This window comes from Gouania willdenowi, chromosome 11, assembly GCF_900634775.1.
Source record: "Gouania willdenowi chromosome 11, fGouWil2.1, whole genome shotgun sequence".
NCBI lineage: Eukaryota > Metazoa > Chordata > Actinopteri > Blenniiformes > Gobiesocidae > Gouania > Gouania willdenowi.
The window spans coordinates 15,733,361-15,751,250 of record NC_041054.1 but is presented as its reverse complement, the minus strand read 5'-3'; the positions used below and the strand labels follow the sequence as shown (position 1 = coordinate 15,751,250).

The following is a 17,890-nucleotide window of genomic DNA, read 5'->3' as shown; positions in this document are numbered from 1 at the left end:
CTCAGATTGCCATGGCTCAGGCTCAGATTGACATGGATCAGGCTCAGATTGACATGGATCAGGCTCAGACTGACATGGATCAGGCTCAGATTGCCATAAATCAGGCTCCGATTGCCATGGATCAGGCTCAGATTGTACTAGTACTGTACTGTACTAGTTATTCAAAAATAGCTGGAATCACATTGAGTTTGTTTGTGAATTGTTGGCATGTGAGTAAAACAGTTATTACATTAGTTACATATTAAAGCTAAGTTTGTAGAATCGTGAGATGCTCCATGCTCCACGGTCCCCCCACCTCTCCTGTGAACGAAACTCACCGTTCTTCTTGTGAACGATTGCGTGCGCACGCACACTGTTGAGCTCTTTGCGATTGTTTTCTCCATAGAGATTAGTAACAAAGTAGGGACTTTATCTAGTGCTATTGGAGAGTATTCTGATGTTTTAGAGACAAAAAAGCACGTATCACTCGCTCCTGTGAGGCCAGAACAAAAGGCTGCGTTCTCACTACAAGCAAATGTGGGTCAAATCTGATTTTTTTGGAGATCAAGTGACCAGATCTGATTTTTTAAAAGCAGTGTGAACACTCAAATCTGACGCATATCTGATTTTTTTTAAATTAGATTTAGACCACTTTCATATGTGGTATTGAATCTATTGAATGATCTTTTCAATGCGACCTCAGTGTGAAAGGTCAAGACGGATTTAATGCGCATTTGATACGTTGGCGTCACTTTATAGCAACAGCTGTGTGAGTGAGTGCTGCGCTGCAAAGGGTGCTGCGCTGCAAAGGGTGCTGTCCTCTGATCACCATGGGGCAGAGAGGGACAGAGACAGAATTGAGACAAGCTTGAAGCATCCACTGTTGAATCAATTAGATTTTGAATGCGTATAGACTTTTGACGAGCAGCTCAAGCAGCCAATAGTAATGCTTAAAACGGCTCATGGGATTGCTCTGTTTGTAGAACGTTCTCTGATTGGCTGAAGTCCAGCGTCACACTCCTGTATTTCTAAAGCTGATTTACAAGAGGGAGCAGAGATTCACTGTCCACTCAGAACACTTTGAATTACAATATGCTCAAATATGACTATGGATTTTTGACCAAATAACACCAAAAAAAAAACTTACATACTGCAGCTTTAAGGAGTGGGTACACACCGGTACTGTACATTGCAAATGGCAACTTGATTGTTGTCAGAGAGAGAATCCTGTCAAATGCCATTGGTGTAGAGACTTGTCACTCTAACATTACTGACCAATGTGGAAGCTCCGCCCACGGTGAAACTTTTGTGTCAAAATGATTCAATCAAAGAAAAAAAAGAGCTACAATCAAAGAAAAAAGTTTTCAAACGCAATTTTTTGAGACAAAAAGTTCACTTATATGTTGTTGATTGAAATGCTTTATTTTTTTTACACAAATGTGCTACCCTTAATATGGCCCAAATGCAAAAAAAAGATTACTTCAATAAAAAAAACACCTTCTCAATGAAAAAAAAAAACAATTTAAATCAAAGAAAAAGGTGTTCAAAGGCAATTATTTGGTCTCAAATATTTATTTGTGTTTGGGTACTTTTTTTTTTTTTTTCTATAATTGAAAATATTTATTGTTGACTAAAGTAAACTTTTTTTTTCTTTTCTTTAAGGGATTTTAGGGGATTAGGGTTAGATTATAACCCAATATCGCAACAATTTTTAAGGTTAGGGTTCGGTTCAGGTTTAGGGTAGGGTTTAGTCTTAGTCACGTGACCGAAACTGGCCAAATAGGGACGCTGTGTACGGATAGAATACAGATATAATGATACGGCAACCGTACGAATAGCCACTGCCTTTTTTTTTTTTTTTTTGATTGAAAAGTCAACTTTTCCTAAAAAAAAAAAATATCGTGACATGTTGTGAACTTTATCGTCTCACCTCTTATTTGTTTGCGAATCGTTGGGCGTGAGTGAAACGTTTAGTGTGCATATCTGTGTGAGGTTTTGGCATGATTTTATCGCCCTATTCCTACTGCTTTAGCAGGTTATGCTATGTGCACACACCTTAAGCTCACTTTACCTGCTTTACAAAGTGGGCGTGTCCTGTGTTACGTCACAGCTCAGCCGCACCCCGTCCTTTCCTGTAATGTGAGATCTAGAACGTTCAGACCTGGTTGGACTGGAGGGGAATCAAAACTCTAAAAAAAAGAAAAAAGGGCAACAAACAAGTCAGAAACAAAGGATCCGCTTTCTTCCTGAAAGAAGTTGAGTGTGTCGGTAGGGTTTTTACACTTTTAGTTGTTTCTCTGCTGATGAACCGCGCGTTTATGGCTTTGGGTAGGGTTAGTATAGATATATTTGACGTAGATCTGTGCTGTCATCCTTCTCCTCCCAGCAGAGTGTCATGGGGGACCTGAAGAAAGGGAAGAAGGTGTTTGTCCAGAAGTGCTCCCAGTGTCACACTGTGGAGGAAGGAGGACGTCACAAGACAGGACCAAACCTGTGGGGGCTGTTTGGAAGGAAGACAGGACAAGCTCCTGGTTTCTCCTACACACAGGCCAACATTGACAAAGGTATGGATCACTGATGTTAATAACCTACTATTAATAATCATATGCTAAGCGTTTCATTTGTGCAGGATTTGGACTACTTTGGAAGTCAATTCTGGCTTATGTTTACACTGGTTTTCAACCAACTGTTTAAATGCACATATTAAATAACTTAACACAGATTATTATGACATCCTCACACCATGTAGCTGATTGAATCTTCATTTTCTGGAAGTGAAAAAGCTCACAACCACATGCTTCACCTTGGTTGAACTTTAAAGTATTTGGGTTTATCATACTTTACAGCAGAAATGGGCATCTTCTATCATAAATATATGATTGTCTGATTGATTATCAACATGCATGTCATCATTTAGAATAATTGTGTAATTATTTATTGTTGTTATTTTGTGTATGTTTTCTATATTTCTTTTACTTTTGTGTACAGTTTTAGCAGTCAATTTGTGTATTTTCGTTGCTGTTTTGGGAGTCTTTTTTTTTTTTTTTAATTTAAGTTGCCATTTTGTTTTGATATCAGCTTGTGTATGTTTTTTTTTTTTTTTGTCATTTTGCATATTTATTTATTTTTAAATTGTATATGTTTTTGAATAAACCTTTGGTGTGTGTATATATATATATATATTTTTTTTTTTTTATTTTGTTTTTAATTTTGTATATTTTTTGTAGTAATTTTTTAATTTTTGTTGTTATTTTGTGTATTTTTTGTTGTCATTTTGACTATTTTCTTGAGTTATTTATGTTTTTGGAGTCATTTGTTTTCATTTTTGTAGTTATTTTGTGTATTTTTTGTTATTTTTTGTATTCTGTAATTTTATATGATTTTTGTTGACATTTTGTGTATTTTTTTTTTTTTAATTCCTTTTGTGCGTTTACTTTTGAGGCTGTTAGTTGCCCTTGCCTACTTTAGATGATGACTTGTTTTTATCATGTGGTCTTCTCAGCAGCAGGTCTGAACTGGTATGACGGGAGATGAAAACATAGTCATAGTTTTTCTCTGACACAAGGTCATAAAACGCAGTCATGGGAGTTCTAATCTACACATTCCTTGTATTAAAATATGTTTTTTTCAGGTATCATTTGGAGTGAGGAAACTCTGAACACCTACCTTCAAAATCCCAAAAAATACATTCCTGGGACCAAGATGATCTTTTCCGGGATTAGAAAGAAGAAGGAAAGAGAAGATATAATAACTTATCTAAAGGACGCCACCTCCAAATAGGACAAAGCAAAAGTGTTACACTGTACATGTACAATAGTATTTAAATACTGTTTTCTATTTTTGTAATACTGCAGCAAAGTGAGCACACAGTTTAGAAAGCTAAAGTCTGGGTTTAATTATCCTCTGAGTCAGCCTTCCTGGAACTTGTTTTCCACAAATAGTAATCCAGCACGGCTCTGGAAAGATGAAACTTTCCCAATGACTGTTTTGTATTCTTTAAACTTTTGGCATGTTTCCACATGAGTTATTAATGCTTTGGCTGTGTTGTCACTTTAGCTTTCATTGCACGGTTTGTCCTTAACTATCCCTGCCTTTGATTTTTCATTGTTTCTGTTACTAGCTTTGATTTGTTTACTATAATGAGGCACTTTGGGCGCACTAGATATTTAATGTTGTATTGTTCTAATGGCACATTTTCTATATTATATTGTTTCTTTTGGGGCTTTAATGTCAGATAGATTTCTCATTGTATATTAAGGTTGAATTATAATCTTTTAACTTTGAAGTCATATTTCAGAGTGTTTGGTGCTATATTGTATTTTCATTCAGGGAACCGTATTTTTCATATCTTACAACTTTAATTCTGACCTTGACTTTCTGGAAAATAAACTGAATTATTTTAATATTTTTGTCTTGTTGTTTCTATATTATGAATGATTTAATTCAGTGGTTCTCAACTGGTCTCACCCTGGAACCCACATTTCGCAACAGTCATTCAATCGCGACCCACTTTTTTTTTTTTTGATACGGAAACGTATGAATAGGCTTTCAGTCTATTCATACGCAGCGCCCCTCATTGGCCAGTTTAGGTCACGTGATAGGTGCACCACTTGACTTCAAGTTCCGTCAGTTTTATTTTAGCTCATATTTATTTTTAGCTACCCCGCTAACCATTTTATTTCAGCCCTAACCCAAACCCAGGAAATACCCTAAAATGTTTTTTTTTTTTTTTTGCATATGTATTTTTAATCCAAACGATAACCCAGGAAATACCCCAAAATGTTTTTTTTTTTATATGTATTTTTAACCATAACCTTAACCCAGGAAAATATCCTAAAATGTCAGTAAATTTCTTTTACTTTTTTTTTTTTTTTTTTTAAATAAATACATTTTATTTATTGATCTGTTAAGCCTACTCTGTTTTTATCTGTTCAGTTAAAAAAATATTAGCTATCGTCCCGAACTGCACCTATAGTAGCCTTTAGGGCAGTGTTTTTCAACCTTGGGGTTGGGGCCTTGCCTGAAATTTCTCAAAATGAAAAATACATTTTTGAAATATTTTAATCATTATTATTATTTTATTTTTTTTTAAATAAAATTTCTTTTTTTTAAAAAAAAAAAAAAAAACATTATCTCAAACAACTGTATTATATACTTTCACGTTATCAAATATCCATCTAGTTCAACTAAAATGCAATAAAAAAAAGAGTGATTTTCTTATGAATGCAATTCATAGTTTTCATATTCAGTTAAAAAGATAATAAATACATTTCATAAATACAAATTAATATTTCATGTCAATGTTCAATAAATAAATATGTAATACTTCAGTTAATTCGTGTAGATATAATTCATTTATTATTTGGTTAAAAATACAGAGCGACACAGGGGAGAACTTAATATTTTGTTCCGTTTTATTGCGTTGCCGGGGGTAATAAATTGCTGTGACACTCCAGTGATAAGTGTCTGATATAAGTGGATAAAATGATTTCTAAAGTTGTCATTTAGGAAGAACACCTCTGCTTTATTCCATTGGAGTTGATGCGGTGGAACCAATGAGGTATTTTATTTGTGAAACGTGTAAAATGTGTGTCTTTTCGTGAGTTAATTGAAGTTTTGTATTTTATTTTCTTAGTTCTGACGGTATTGGACATGTAAAGACATGTTCATAAATGGCTGTTAAAGGCCAAGAACGATGTTGAGCCTTGCTTGAACTCAGAGGGAGTAAACATTCATTCTAGAAGAAGTAAAAATGTTTTTGCAGTCGCCAGAAGAAAAAAAAAAAAAAAAGTTTAAAAATCACTGCGAACTGGAGGTAAAAGTAATTTTGGACTTTACGTTGAGAGCTAGTTGTCATAGCAACCATCATTACAATATAGTAAATTAATGTTTTAGAATAATGACAAAAAACAATGACCCTTTATAAAACCTTATTATTAAATTATTATCATATTATATATATATATATATATATATATATATATATATATATATATATATATATATATATATATATATATATATATTAGGAGTTAATTTGTGTATTTTATGAGTTTTTTTAGTCATTTTTTGTGTTTAAGTTGAACTCAGAGGCAATAACACAAATTCTAGAAGAAGAAAAAAATGTATTTGGGGTCACCAGAAAATTGCTATACAGTGGTAGATTTGTGTCTTTATGATTCAATAAAAAAAAAAAAAAAATCACTTCAATCAAAAAAAGTGTGAGACCCAAATAATTGCATTTGAACACTTTTTTCTTTAAAAATGTTTTTTTTTTTTTTTTTTAAATAATAGACATAAATCTACCACCATACTGCTATGGGTGTATGTGGACTGGAGGTAAAAGTCATTTTGGACTTTACATTGATGGCATAGTTAGTTGTCATAGCAACCATCATTACCATATAGTTAATAATTCATTTATATTTTTTCATTTATTTAATAAAACCTACATGCCATGTCTCATGATATCCACCAGATGGCGTCATCTTTCCACCATAGTGACCACAGGCTCTAATAGCACCAAACGTGACAGACCACATACTGTCAAGGTGTCTGTCTGTCCGTCTGTCTGTCTGTCTGTCTGCAGGCAGCGCTCCTGTACTGGGTCCAGTTCTCCCAGTGCTCACTATCGGTGTGATCAGCGGTCAGCATTGATCCACTCACTCAGCAGCCTCTGCTGGACATTCAGCACCAACAGCAAACGCATCCCTCTCCCTCTACTATGTTATCTATTGAGTGACATAGAGGACAGAAGCAGGTGAATCACATTGATTTAACCTTTTTGCAGATAAGGAGGCGGTACGTCTAATGTCAGAGGAGCGTGGCGTGTTTCATTTAAACTATCTCAGCGCAGATTCACGTGGAAGGTAAGGGAGATCCACTTCAATGTGGGTTTGTTGTGCTTTTTACTGAAGAAGAAGCTGTGATGCTTTTATCTGCACATTCCAATGTCACTGTCGCTGATGTGCATGTGTGTGTGGATGAACCTGCTGCTATCCCAGCAGGACGATCCTCCTACTATTGATAGGACTTCTGCGGGGGGGGGGGCGTCCACCCATCGGGCACAGAAGGGGTTCATGGTGCACGGCTGGCTGCATCCGCTGCAGTGAGGAATAAAGCTGCAACAAGTATAATGTGCTGTGGGAGTGTGGGAGGAGGGGTGGCTTTATGGTGGGCTAAAGTGATGAAATGGTGATAGAAAAGTGACAGGTGCCAGCTTTAAGCCTCAGGATTCACATATAGAGTGTAAAGGGGGGGTTGAAGTGACAGCCTGTTTTGTGTGTTGTAGACGCAGATTTATCAGCAGGATGGACCTGGTGCTGCAGATGCAGATCGTTGTGTTCATCAACATCGTCCTTGCGCCCACATGGAGCTCAGCCCGTCACTATGTGGACAGCATCCTCCCAGGTAAGAGGTGTAGCTGTGTCAGCCATGTGCTGCAGGATGGATGGATGGATGTAATGTTGCTTCACTTCTTCCCTACCAGCCTTCACTTTGCTGGATGAGCCGATGAGGTTTGACCCTTGTTGCCTCACGTCACCTCCTCCACCACCGCTTTTCCCTCCTCCACCTCAACTCTGGAAGCGAGGAAACCCTGTAAGTCCATCCACACTCTAACACAATCATCTAATGAATTATAGCTACTGCGCAGCAATGTTTGGGGCCAGGCAACTCCAGGCAGAACAAGACTGTTCGTGTTTAAAGGCAGATTTTAAACAGATGTAAAAAAAAAATTATAATTATAATAAATCAGTTATCAAGCATTGGTCAATGATTTATTGGCTCCATAGATTCTGATCTTAGCCAAACATCGTCTGCAATAACTGCAACATTCTGTAATTTTTTATGAATATTGAAAACGTATTTAGCAAGAATTTGTGAGTACAAATGATGTTTACAATACCATTTACAATCAAACTTTTGGCTTGATTTTTGAAAATCAAAAGTCTGTGTGGATAGTTTCTGTAGTACAGATGCTCTTTAGCAAGTTTGGTGTCAATTGGGCAAAAATTGTAGGAGGAGTTAGGTTTAATACCGTTTTACAGTTTTTCGAAGAAAAAACATAGAGTAATGGTCTTCATAATTTGCAATATAAATGCAAAAAAAAGTTTCTTTGGTATTTGGGCAAAATTTTGGTAAAAGTTTCCAATCTGTCGTGCAAATAGTTAATTTGTTGTGAATGTTTTAGGCTTGTAGCGCCACCTATAGGATGATTGGTAAGTTTTTGCAGCTGAAAAAGCAATCCCGCATGGGACTGGACCTGTGTGCAAAATCTATCACTTTTTCCCACATGGGAAGTAGGATTTCTTAGAAGACGAAGAAGAAGAACATGCAGGATAACAATAAGCTGCGTGGCCCCTAATGGCCCCCAAGCCGCCATTGAAAACCTCCTCTTTCCTTATTTCTTTGATCAAATGAAGGATGTGCTCAGCTTGTTGGAAACGAGTGTCTTTGGAGGAGGGGATCAGGTGAAACCAACACCCCAGACCCCAGCAGGGTGCTCACCTGGACCTCCAGGACCTGCTGGACCACGCGGCCCAGAGGTAAGGCTTGAAAATGAATTGATATGAATATGTTGACCGCACATTCAATTTACACTGCGACTCAATGTAAGCAGATCCACTGGCAGACAGTGTTGCCTTTTTCAGACAGCGGATGGACATGGCCTTAACAGTATTGATCTGTGCTGCAATCTGTAAATGTGGGCTGTAGTTAAACACTCAGTGTCATTCTCAGGGTCATGGTGGACTACCAGGCATTAGAGGACCAAAGGGGGAGAAGGTGTGTCTTCATGTTGATTACGGCACTAATTTAGTTATCTAAAAAAGCATTTGTGTTCGTCTAATGAGAACCGTGTCTCCTCGTTGCTCATTTGTCCTCCTCCAGGGAGAAATTGGACGTCCAGGGTCAAAGGTGAGCCGCTTTTCTTTTCCTACGCGTCCCTCCACTCACCTCCTCCTCCTCCCCCACCCCGCCCCCTCAGCTCATCCTGCTCGTCCTTGAAATAATCAGATCTGGATGTGTCCCCTGTCCGTCTCTGCCGTCCCACTCCGATGCATCCTCAGTCCCTCTGATGTGATTTGCCTGTCGATGTGCTCGAAATATCCTCCGCGGCTGCTAAACAGGTCAGGCTATACAGGCTCAGTGTCTGCTGCAGCCGGACCCCCATTTCTGTCCGTTTCCCATCATTGTCCTCCTCCTGCTCCTCACCTCTCCATCATCCCCCTGCTCTGCACCTTCTTTCACCCTCCGCTTCCACATCTTGGCTGAGCTCCATTAGCCCTCCAACTGGACCCAGCTCCTGCTGATCCAGCCACTTCAGCACTCCGCTCCTTCTCTTTAATCTCCCTAAGTGCTTCTTGTCTCCCTGATAAATCACAGTACACACACACACACACACACACACACACACTACACACCACCATCGTTAATGATGAGCAGCCAAATGAGAGCATGTTTTTTTAATGATTGCAGCTTTTATTAAATTGTCTATAGGTTTTTACTCAGTTATAAAATGTTATTGGCATTAACATGATTTATTTAACATTTTTTTAAAAACCTGGGATATTTGAACACATTTTGCAGCAATCAAAAGTAAGTACGCGCGGAAGTTTGTTTTTAAGAATTCCTACATCTCAATGTGCTTCACAATAGTAAAATTACAAAAAAGACAAATAATAAATTGTTAACAAAGACATTGAAATATTAGTCGTGGGCCTGTTTTAAGGAAGGGGGACCACAAATATAATATTCTAGGTTTGGTTACAATCTGATAATGTCATATTAGTTTTGCTAAACTGACTGATATTCCAATCAGCTGATCAGCTCCTAATCATTGAATCATCTTATTACGTGTTTAATGTGTACCATATTTTTTCACAGGTGATTGCAGTCTCCTTTGTGTTTTCAATCAATCAGTAATATTATGTATTATGGTATTATTATTATTATTATTACGGTGTCGTTTCTCCAGGGAAGGCGTCAAATTCCAAAATATTCATCAAAAATCGCACACTATTGAATTGTGACTTATTGCATCATCATTCTTTTAAACACAGTACCTACTCACAAACTCACATAGATCAGTGTCTAATCTCACATGCTACAGGTTTTGCTCTAAGATATATTTGATGAAATGGGAAAAGCCAGCGTCTGAAAACCAGGCACCAACCCGTAAACCTGGTTCTTTTAAGAGTACTTTGATGAAATACCCCCAGCATTGATATAAATTTGTGTGTGTTTTTTTTTTCTTTTGTTTATTTATCCACATGTTTTATTCATTTTTTCATAAAATGTTTCTTGGTTTGGTTCCCAGGGTCGTACAGGTGCTCCAGGTCTTCCAGGAAAACAAGGGCTTCCAGGATGGCCTGGCCCTGAAGGACCAAAGGTCAGATGTTGGATACATTGTGTATCACTATATACTGCAGTGACGTGCAGTCAGGGTAGGCTGTGCCTACCCAAGGGTGAATTGATATTTTGATTAGGGGTGTCCCGATCCGATATCGATATCGGTCCGCAAATAGCCTGAAAACGAATATCAAATTCAAATTTCCGGATTCTCCTATTTCTTAAAAACATTTATTTATTTATTTTTTATTTTTCCTATTTCATTTTTTTGTTATATTTATTCAATTGTAGAATACTGTAGATATTATGTTGAATGTTAAAATGTATGTAACCAATAGGTTTATAATAAATGGGTCAGTTTTTCTCATACCTACTGTTGCTGACTATTGTTCTCTGTTTGAGTAACATAACTTGATCAAGCCTTTTCTAACATTTCACACTACAAAATAAGTAATTATTATTTTTTTATTTTAAAAAAAAAAAAAAAAACATGTATGATTCATGCTGATATTGGATCAATATCGTTATCGGCCGATACGCAACGCTGCAATATTGGTATCATATCGAAAATGAAAAAGTTGTATCGGGACATCCCTAATTTTGATTATTTGTTTTAATAATGATATAATTATAAGTTATTTTTCAACTATTTCCGATAGCTTACAGTACTTATAAGTTTGAAAGTGTCAGCATTTTGTGCTTTTTGTAACCCAAATGACTAAACAGCGCTATTTGCTGGTACTGCAGAGACACTGCACAAGTCTCACTCCGCTGTAAGGCAGGAGGAGGAGCCAGGAGGAGGCCACACCCTCTCCCAAAGGCACATTGCTGCTCTGCCTTTGGCCCCATAGTGTGTTTACATAAAAAAAAAGGCATCTCTCTACGCTGCCTTTGGACGTAACCGCGCTATGCTAAATGCTATACGTACGTTCACAGTGCGTTAGTGAATTGATAGAGCGTGGCCGCAGCTGCTACGTCCTCTAGCTAGTGGGCGGGATAACACTCCAGTCAGGATGACAGCGCTAGAGATGATACAGAAACTTTCTATTGAGGAAAAACAACAGCTTTTAAAAGATGGGAGACCAACACCTGAGCTACCAGACGTTCAGCAAAGGAAAGGTCAGAAAACCAGCCAAAACATATGAAAGTGTCATTGGCGTTGACATTGGTGGTCTTGATTTGCAACGCCCTGCCTACCCAACCCTAGTGCTCACAGCACGTCACTGATATACTGTATTTATACACTATATTGTATAATAACAACCACAGAGAGATTATTCTGATATGTTTGTTTTGGTTCAAAGGGGAAGAAGGGTGACCCAGGGCTCATGGGTTTACCAGGACTGAGGGGGCCACCAGGGACTAAGGTTAGTCACAGCTTCTCACAGCAACATCAGATCACTTGTCTTTTTTTTAAAGTTCCTTCAATGTTTTCATCTTTTTTAGGGTTTGCCTGGTTACAAAGGGGATAAGGTCAGTTCAAAACTACATCTTCATTTGTGATTCATGTTGGAAATTGTTTGTTCCCGAAATTACAGTAATACATCCTGCATTCAATCTTTCACACATGATCTTTTTCATAAAGGGAGCTCAAGGTGATCCAGGCCCACAAGGACCTAAAGGCGACAAGGTGTAATTAAAAACAGTTGTTTTCTTTCATTTTAGGATACACAATCAGTAGCCTATCTATTATAAATAGTCAGATGAACTTCATATAATGCATCTGATTAGTGCTGGCCTTAATCTCCTGTTTTGTCTCTGTTAAGGGTTCTATTGGTTGGCCTGGGATGCTTGGACAGAAGGTACGTTTTCAACAGTGAGCAAAGCGCTAGTGGCGTTATAGACATTATGTTTACAATTTTCTCCTCTTTAAGGGTGAGTCAGGATCAAAGGGTGGGCAGGGGACCCCAGGAAAGAGAGGACCGAGTGGACGCCCGGGAAAAAGAGGCAAACAGGTAATGGAGGAATAAATGAATGTTGCACATGCACAGAATTGGTTTTTCATTCGCTATCACCTGCTGTCTTTGTGTGTCCTCTAATCTCAGGGCTCAAAGGGTCATGGTGGAGCCCCTGGATTAATGGGACTTCCAGGCCCCCCAGGCCAGAATGGTCACCCTGGACCTCCTGGTCCCCCCGCCGCAGGTATCAAGTGTCTCTAGACATGGCAGATTAACAGCAATGTATACCGCATGAACCGCTTGCCACGTTTGCACATGTTCTTGTCGTGTAGGTCTGTATCTAGTCGGTGAAAAAGGAGAGAAGGGCCTTCCAGGTCCACCAGGGCGCTGTGACTGTGACCCCTCCCTCACGTCTAATAATGCAGGTTTTGGGAGCTACACAGACCCCAGGGGGGCCAGTAAAGTCACATCAGTAAGAAAAGCCAATTTCCCATCAAAGAGGAGAAAAACCAAAAGCTGAAGCCGCTACTTGTTGCTTGATGATGATTGTGGTGTGTTTGCACGTTGGAGCAGATATTTGTGGTGAACAGTGAGGAAGAGATGAACCGCCTCAAACTAGACAATGCCATAGCGTTCAGGAAGGATCAGAGGATGCTGTACTTCAAAGACAAAGACGGATGGAAGCCCATACAGGTACACATTACATCAAAGGTTTAACGCTACGAAAGACACGACTCAACATACCTCATTTATTTGTTAACAATTTAAATTTAATCGCCAACATTTACTACTACATTTATTACAGCATTAATACAACATTTATTACAACATTTATTATGACATTATTACAACATCAATTACATAATTATTATAATATTAATACAACATTAATTACAACATTTATTATAACGTTAATACAGCATTTATTGCAACATCAATTACAATATTTGTTACAACTTTTGTATAACATTTATTACAATATTAATTACAACATTAATCACAACATTTATGAAGACATTTATTACATCATTAATACAAAATGTATTACAACATTTATTACGACATTAATTACAATATTGATTACTACATTTATTACAACATTATTTACAACATTTATTATAACATTATTACAACATTAACTACAACATTTATTATGTTAATACAACATTTATTATAATGTTAATACAACATTTATTGCAACATTAATTACAATATTTATTACAACTTTAATACATTTATTTCAACATTAATTATATCATTAATCGCAACATTTATTACAACTTAATTACTACATTTATTACAACATTAATACAACATTAATTACAACATTTATTGCAAAATTTATTACAACATTAATACAAAATTTATTACAACATTTATTAGGACATTAATTACAACATTAATACAGTATAAATTACAACATTTATTACAACATAAATTAAGAATAATATAAGAATAAAGTAATACCTGTTTGTTCATACAATTTTTATAGCCATTCCAGCCATTCCAGTCTACAGAGAACGTTCCAGACAGGGTTGACACATGTGGAGATGGAAAAGTGCAGGCACAGCATGGAGAGGAGTGTGATGATGGGAACCAGATTGTCACCGATGCTTGCCTCAGTAAGTTTGCTCTTATATAGGCTCATTCTCAGCACGTTACCTTCCAAACCCTTTTGTCAGATCCCGGTGCCATCTGTAAGAATTGCTGTAAGAATAGACCCGACTCCGACTTGATAGATAGATAGATAGATAGATAGATAGATAGATAGGTAGATAGGTAGAAAGCTGTAGGCACTTCATTAATCTCACGTAATCCTAATTTCTATTTCATTTCCTGTAACTATAAAGTATTCAATGAGGAGGAGGAGTATTCTGCCAGACCAACAGCAACTTGTATGACTTGGACATAATTATTATCCCTATTTATTAATTTTATCTGATTGCTATTTGTAGATATCTAATGTTACAACTAGAAAATGTAAAAAAATGAAAAAAGCACAACATTGCACTGAATGGTTTGTGATAATGAAATGAATCAAAAAAAATTTATAAGCTTTATTGAAAAAAAAAAAAAAAAAAAAGATGGCAGAAAACAAAAATCATGTAATATTTACTTTCCCAGGTGTTTCTGAATAGGGACTTCATTTGGAAAGTCTTGTGGATACAGGGTCAAATTCAATGTCAAATCAAAGCTGAATGGCAACTAACTACATGTGATCGATAGATAGATAGATAGATAGATAGATAGATAGATAGATAGATAGATAGATAGATAGATAGATAGATAGATAGATAGATAGAAGCTGTTAGTACTTTTTTGCTCCTTCATTAATCTAACTTAATCCCCATTTCTGCCCACATTTCACTCTGTGCCATTTTTCAATTGAATTAGAAGGGAAACGCAGTATTGGCATAGCTGTAAGGGTTGCACTTACTGTTCTCTCCCTCTTCCTGGTTTTCTCCTGCATCTATCACTGAACTGTCTTTCTTTCCTTTGCCTTCATCACTGCAGACTGTAAGTGGGCTTACTGTGGAGACAGCTACAGACATGAAGGCATGGAAGAATGCGATGGAAAGGACTTTGGTTATCAGACCTGTAAATCATATCTACCCGGGTAAGTTCCCAGGGCCCGCACACACACGTAGTGTAAGTTGTGTCTATTTTTGTTGTGCTTTAATTCTTATATTCCCTTATTAGTCATCTGAGGATTCAAAGGGTGCTTTCACACATGCCTCTTTGCTCCGCACCATGCTTCACTTCCTCGGATACTCCGGTCATTTTGTAATATGTGAAAGGTCACTGGAACTCTGGTGCGGAGCAAACAAGCGAACACTGGTCGTCTGAAAAATGTGGGTCTCGGTTGGGCTCAAGCGAAGCATGGTGCGGTCTTTAACCATGAAAGCAACCAGGACCCAACATAGGACTTTACATTGAGGCGCAATTGTGCTGCTGCTGCTGCTGCGTACCTGCCGTCACGGTAACAGGCACGAGCACACATTCACAACCCAGTGCTCCAGCAGCAACACACGCCAATATCCCTTGGTCCATTTGTCCATCCATCCATCGCATTGTCAGCACACACAAAAACACGTCACATTTCCTCACTCCCTTCCTTATTTCTCCCACATCATTCATTTATTTCACTCATCTCTGTTTTCCCAAAACTGTTCACATGATCAGCGATGGCTGCAGATCTGACTTCACACATTACACATCCTCACCGGCTCTGAGCGCTGACAGATGGCGACGGAGCGGAGTCATCTCTGTGTTTATGTAGCGCAGGTTGTGGCATCGTGTGATTATGGGTTATTTTGAATTATTATCAATGACTTTTCTGCGGGAAGAGAGACCAAATATATGACGTAACAGCGTGACTGTCAGTAGTGACAGGGAAGCATCACGGCGTCACTTCACTGGAGGCTGAAGTTTTCTGTCCAATCGGCGACCGACAGTTTCGCCTGCGTGACATTGTTGAGAAAGTTTGGTGCACTTGGCAAATAGAATGTGTGTAAGCGGACCGGACCACATTAAAATGCAATAGCGTTGCAGATGTCATTTGATTGATCTGTTGTATGTTTACTGTGACATCTGTGGAACTACCCAGACAAAGTTGAGCATATTACTACAGTACAGCCGCATATCTCGCTGCCTTTATGTGACATTTATATTTTATGATCGGGATTGTTGACAAATAAAACCAAAAAGCACTTTGTCTGAACACTTTTTCCATGCCTTCTACAGATCCTTTGGCCAACTCCGATGCACCGACACTTGCCTCATTGACTCCACTGGATGCAAGTACTTCACCTGAGTACAGCAGAATGTAAAGTGGCTACAGTGGATCTCTTAGCAACAAGGGGATTTTGGACTTCACGTTTGCTATGAAGTCTCACCCTCCGTGAATAATTGGGAGACTCTAAGTACCGAAGGGAAAGTTCTTGTGCCTGTTCTGAGCCATGAAGGATTTTGGGAGTCAGCTTAAAATCACCGTTCCCACGTTTGAGGTTCTGATCTGGAACTTGTCGCAGAGCAGAGCTCTTCATCATCGTCACACCCTCGGCTGCAGCACTGTTACAAACTCTGGTATTTGGAGGAAAACTATTCAACATTTTATTGATTGTATCATGATAAGAATTTACAATGTGTCTGACTGTTATCGACAGAAATGTAAACCCTTTGACAAAAAGGCAGCAATTACACCAATTTAATGTACTACAATTTACAATCAGGGCTACGTACGTTTGTTTATTCCATAGGAGTGTGTTGTGAAACGTGTACTAATGAAGGAAAATGGTGCAATGCTGTGATATTGCATGTGATTGTGTGTCTGTGTTTAACACACGGCTTTAAACACAGCAAAAAATGAATAAGCTTTCAGAGGTGAATGTGCAAAATATCCGCCAGGAGGAAAATGAATGTGACACTTTAGAGCAAAAGCAAACCAGGAGTAGCTGTGATCACTGTAGTAGCATGAAGTTGAACCAAGGGCAATGTGAGTAGTTGATAATGTGTCTGCATGACTGTCTAAATAATAAAGATAAAGCCTGTAATACTGGGGTGGGTAATGATTTTCTTTGAGGAGCCACATGGATTCTATCTTTAAAGCTAACTCATTTAAATGTTAGAAAGCACGTTAGGTTTATTAACATTAGTTAGTTAAACATTATTTTGATTTGTTATTATGATCTGTATTACTTTCACATTGAAGTTGTCATGGTAACATCAAGGTAAACATCGCAGAGGTAGGTCGTAATGATTTCACGGACATGAGAACACCAAAGCCATCACCACAGTCACTATTTGTTTATAATCATTTTAATGAAAATTATTAAGTGAAAAAAAAATAAAAATGCCATTTCTGTATTGACTCCAATTGTTGGTATTAGAGCGAAATTCAAAAAGGTGTAAAAAAAAAGAAAAGAAAAAAAAAAACAGTTTTTGAGATCAAATTTGGATATTTTCCAAACATCATCAACAATGACTCCAAAGTTTTGCCAATTTTTTAAAATGATGATTGAAAATTAATTGAAACATTTTGATGCACCGTATGCTAAATGTAATCAAAAATCTGTAGATAATTTATGTAGGTTTGGTGTCAATTGAGCAAAAAAAATGTGATAGGAGATGTGTACAAAACATAAGGTTGATTTGTCGTAAATTTTCAAAATTTTGAACTTCAGACCTTTATGCAAAAATTGGTAATTTTTCGGGCATGGGAAGTCCGATTTCTTTGGAAAAAGAAGGAGAACATGCAGGAATACAATCGGGTAATAATGTAGAACTTCTTAAAAAAAAAGTTCATTTTCTTTGTGGTTTAATTTTTTGTTATGTTTGTTGTTCATATTTGTTGTCCATGGGGTGCCACTTGTAAAGTTAAAATAGTGTTAAAAATAAATAGTAACTTTTCAGAACATTTAGCAACAAACCACTTTTAAAAAAACGTATGTGAAATTTCTTATGTCACTTTTGACCAGATTTACAGCAAAGTTTGTGATATTGTTTTTTTCTCTAGAAAATATAATGTCAAATGTTAAATCTAAATGTTAAATATTTAATCTGAATCTAAGTGTTAAATCTAAAAGTAAAATGTAATGTTAAATCTAAATGTTGAATCTAAATGTTAAATATAAATCTAAAAATTAAATCTGAATGTTAAATCT

The 17,890-nt window shown here is 37.3% G+C and overlaps 2 protein-coding genes across 7 annotated transcripts; both read left to right on the top strand.

The window, feature by feature from the left end:
• Window positions 1–2,094: 2,094 nt before the first annotated feature.
• LOC114472091 (cytochrome c, testis-specific-like) lies at window positions 2,095–4,382 on the top strand. Of its 4 annotated transcripts, none has more exons than XM_028461186.1 (3): window positions 2,095–2,247; window positions 2,369–2,543; window positions 3,611–4,382. In XM_028461186.1, the coding sequence occupies exons 2-3, from the start codon at window positions 2,375–2,377 to the stop codon at window positions 3,757–3,759; spliced, it is 318 nt and encodes a 105-aa protein (XP_028316987.1). In that variant the 5' UTR covers window positions 2,095–2,247; window positions 2,369–2,374; the 3' UTR covers window positions 3,760–4,382. The 4 variants fall into 4 exon arrangements, with proteins under 4 accessions (XP_028316987.1, XP_028316986.1, XP_028316989.1 ...); XM_028461185.1 differs by having other exon boundaries at window positions 2,366–2,543; XM_028461188.1 differs by having other exon boundaries at window positions 2,100–2,234; window positions 2,366–2,543.
• Window positions 4,383–5,464: 1,082 nt separating this feature from the next.
• On the top strand, window positions 5,465–16,903 carry LOC114472112 (acetylcholinesterase collagenic tail peptide-like). Of its 3 annotated transcripts, none has more exons than XM_028461220.1 (18): window positions 5,465–5,539; window positions 7,271–7,389; window positions 7,469–7,578; window positions 8,403–8,525; window positions 8,719–8,763; window positions 8,869–8,895; window positions 10,298–10,369; window positions 11,634–11,696; window positions 11,776–11,802; window positions 11,915–11,959; window positions 12,096–12,131; window positions 12,204–12,284; window positions 12,375–12,471; window positions 12,560–12,699; window positions 12,801–12,920; window positions 13,720–13,849; window positions 14,742–14,844; window positions 15,972–16,903. In XM_028461220.1, exons 1-18 carry the CDS (start codon window positions 5,535–5,537, stop codon window positions 16,039–16,041), a joined length of 1,413 nt encoding a protein of 470 aa, XP_028317021.1. In that variant the 5' UTR covers window positions 5,465–5,534; the 3' UTR covers window positions 16,042–16,903. The 3 variants fall into 3 exon arrangements, with proteins under 3 accessions (XP_028317021.1, XP_028317020.1, XP_028317022.1); XM_028461219.1 differs by lacking the exon at window positions 5,465–5,539 and adding an exon at window positions 6,508–6,848 and having other exon boundaries at window positions 15,972–16,902; XM_028461221.1 differs by lacking the exon at window positions 5,465–5,539 and adding an exon at window positions 7,125–7,191 and having other exon boundaries at window positions 15,972–16,902.
• The last annotated feature ends 987 nt before the right edge of the window (window positions 16,904–17,890 follow it).

Bases quoted from the DNA above. Each gene is read 5' to 3' on its own strand.
- LOC114472112 (XM_028461219.1), top strand. From the start codon at position 6,790: ATGTCAGAGGAGCGTGGCGTGTTTCATTTAAACTATCTCAGCGCAGAT. The intron at 8,764-8,868 runs GTGTGTCTTCAT...GTCCTCCTCCAG, and splicing joins GAGGACCAAAGGGGGAGAAG to GGAGAAATTGGACGTCCAGG. The intron at 11,697-11,775 runs GTTAGTCACAGC...CATCTTTTTTAG, and splicing joins GGGGGCCACCAGGGACTAAG to GGTTTGCCTGGTTACAAAGG.
- LOC114472091 (XM_028461186.1), top strand. From the start codon at position 2,375: ATGGGGGACCTGAAGAAAGGGAAGAAGGTGTTTGTCCAGAAGTGCTCC. The intron at 2,544-3,610 runs GTATGGATCACT...TGTTTTTTTCAG, and splicing joins ACAGGCCAACATTGACAAAG to GTATCATTTGGAGTGAGGAA.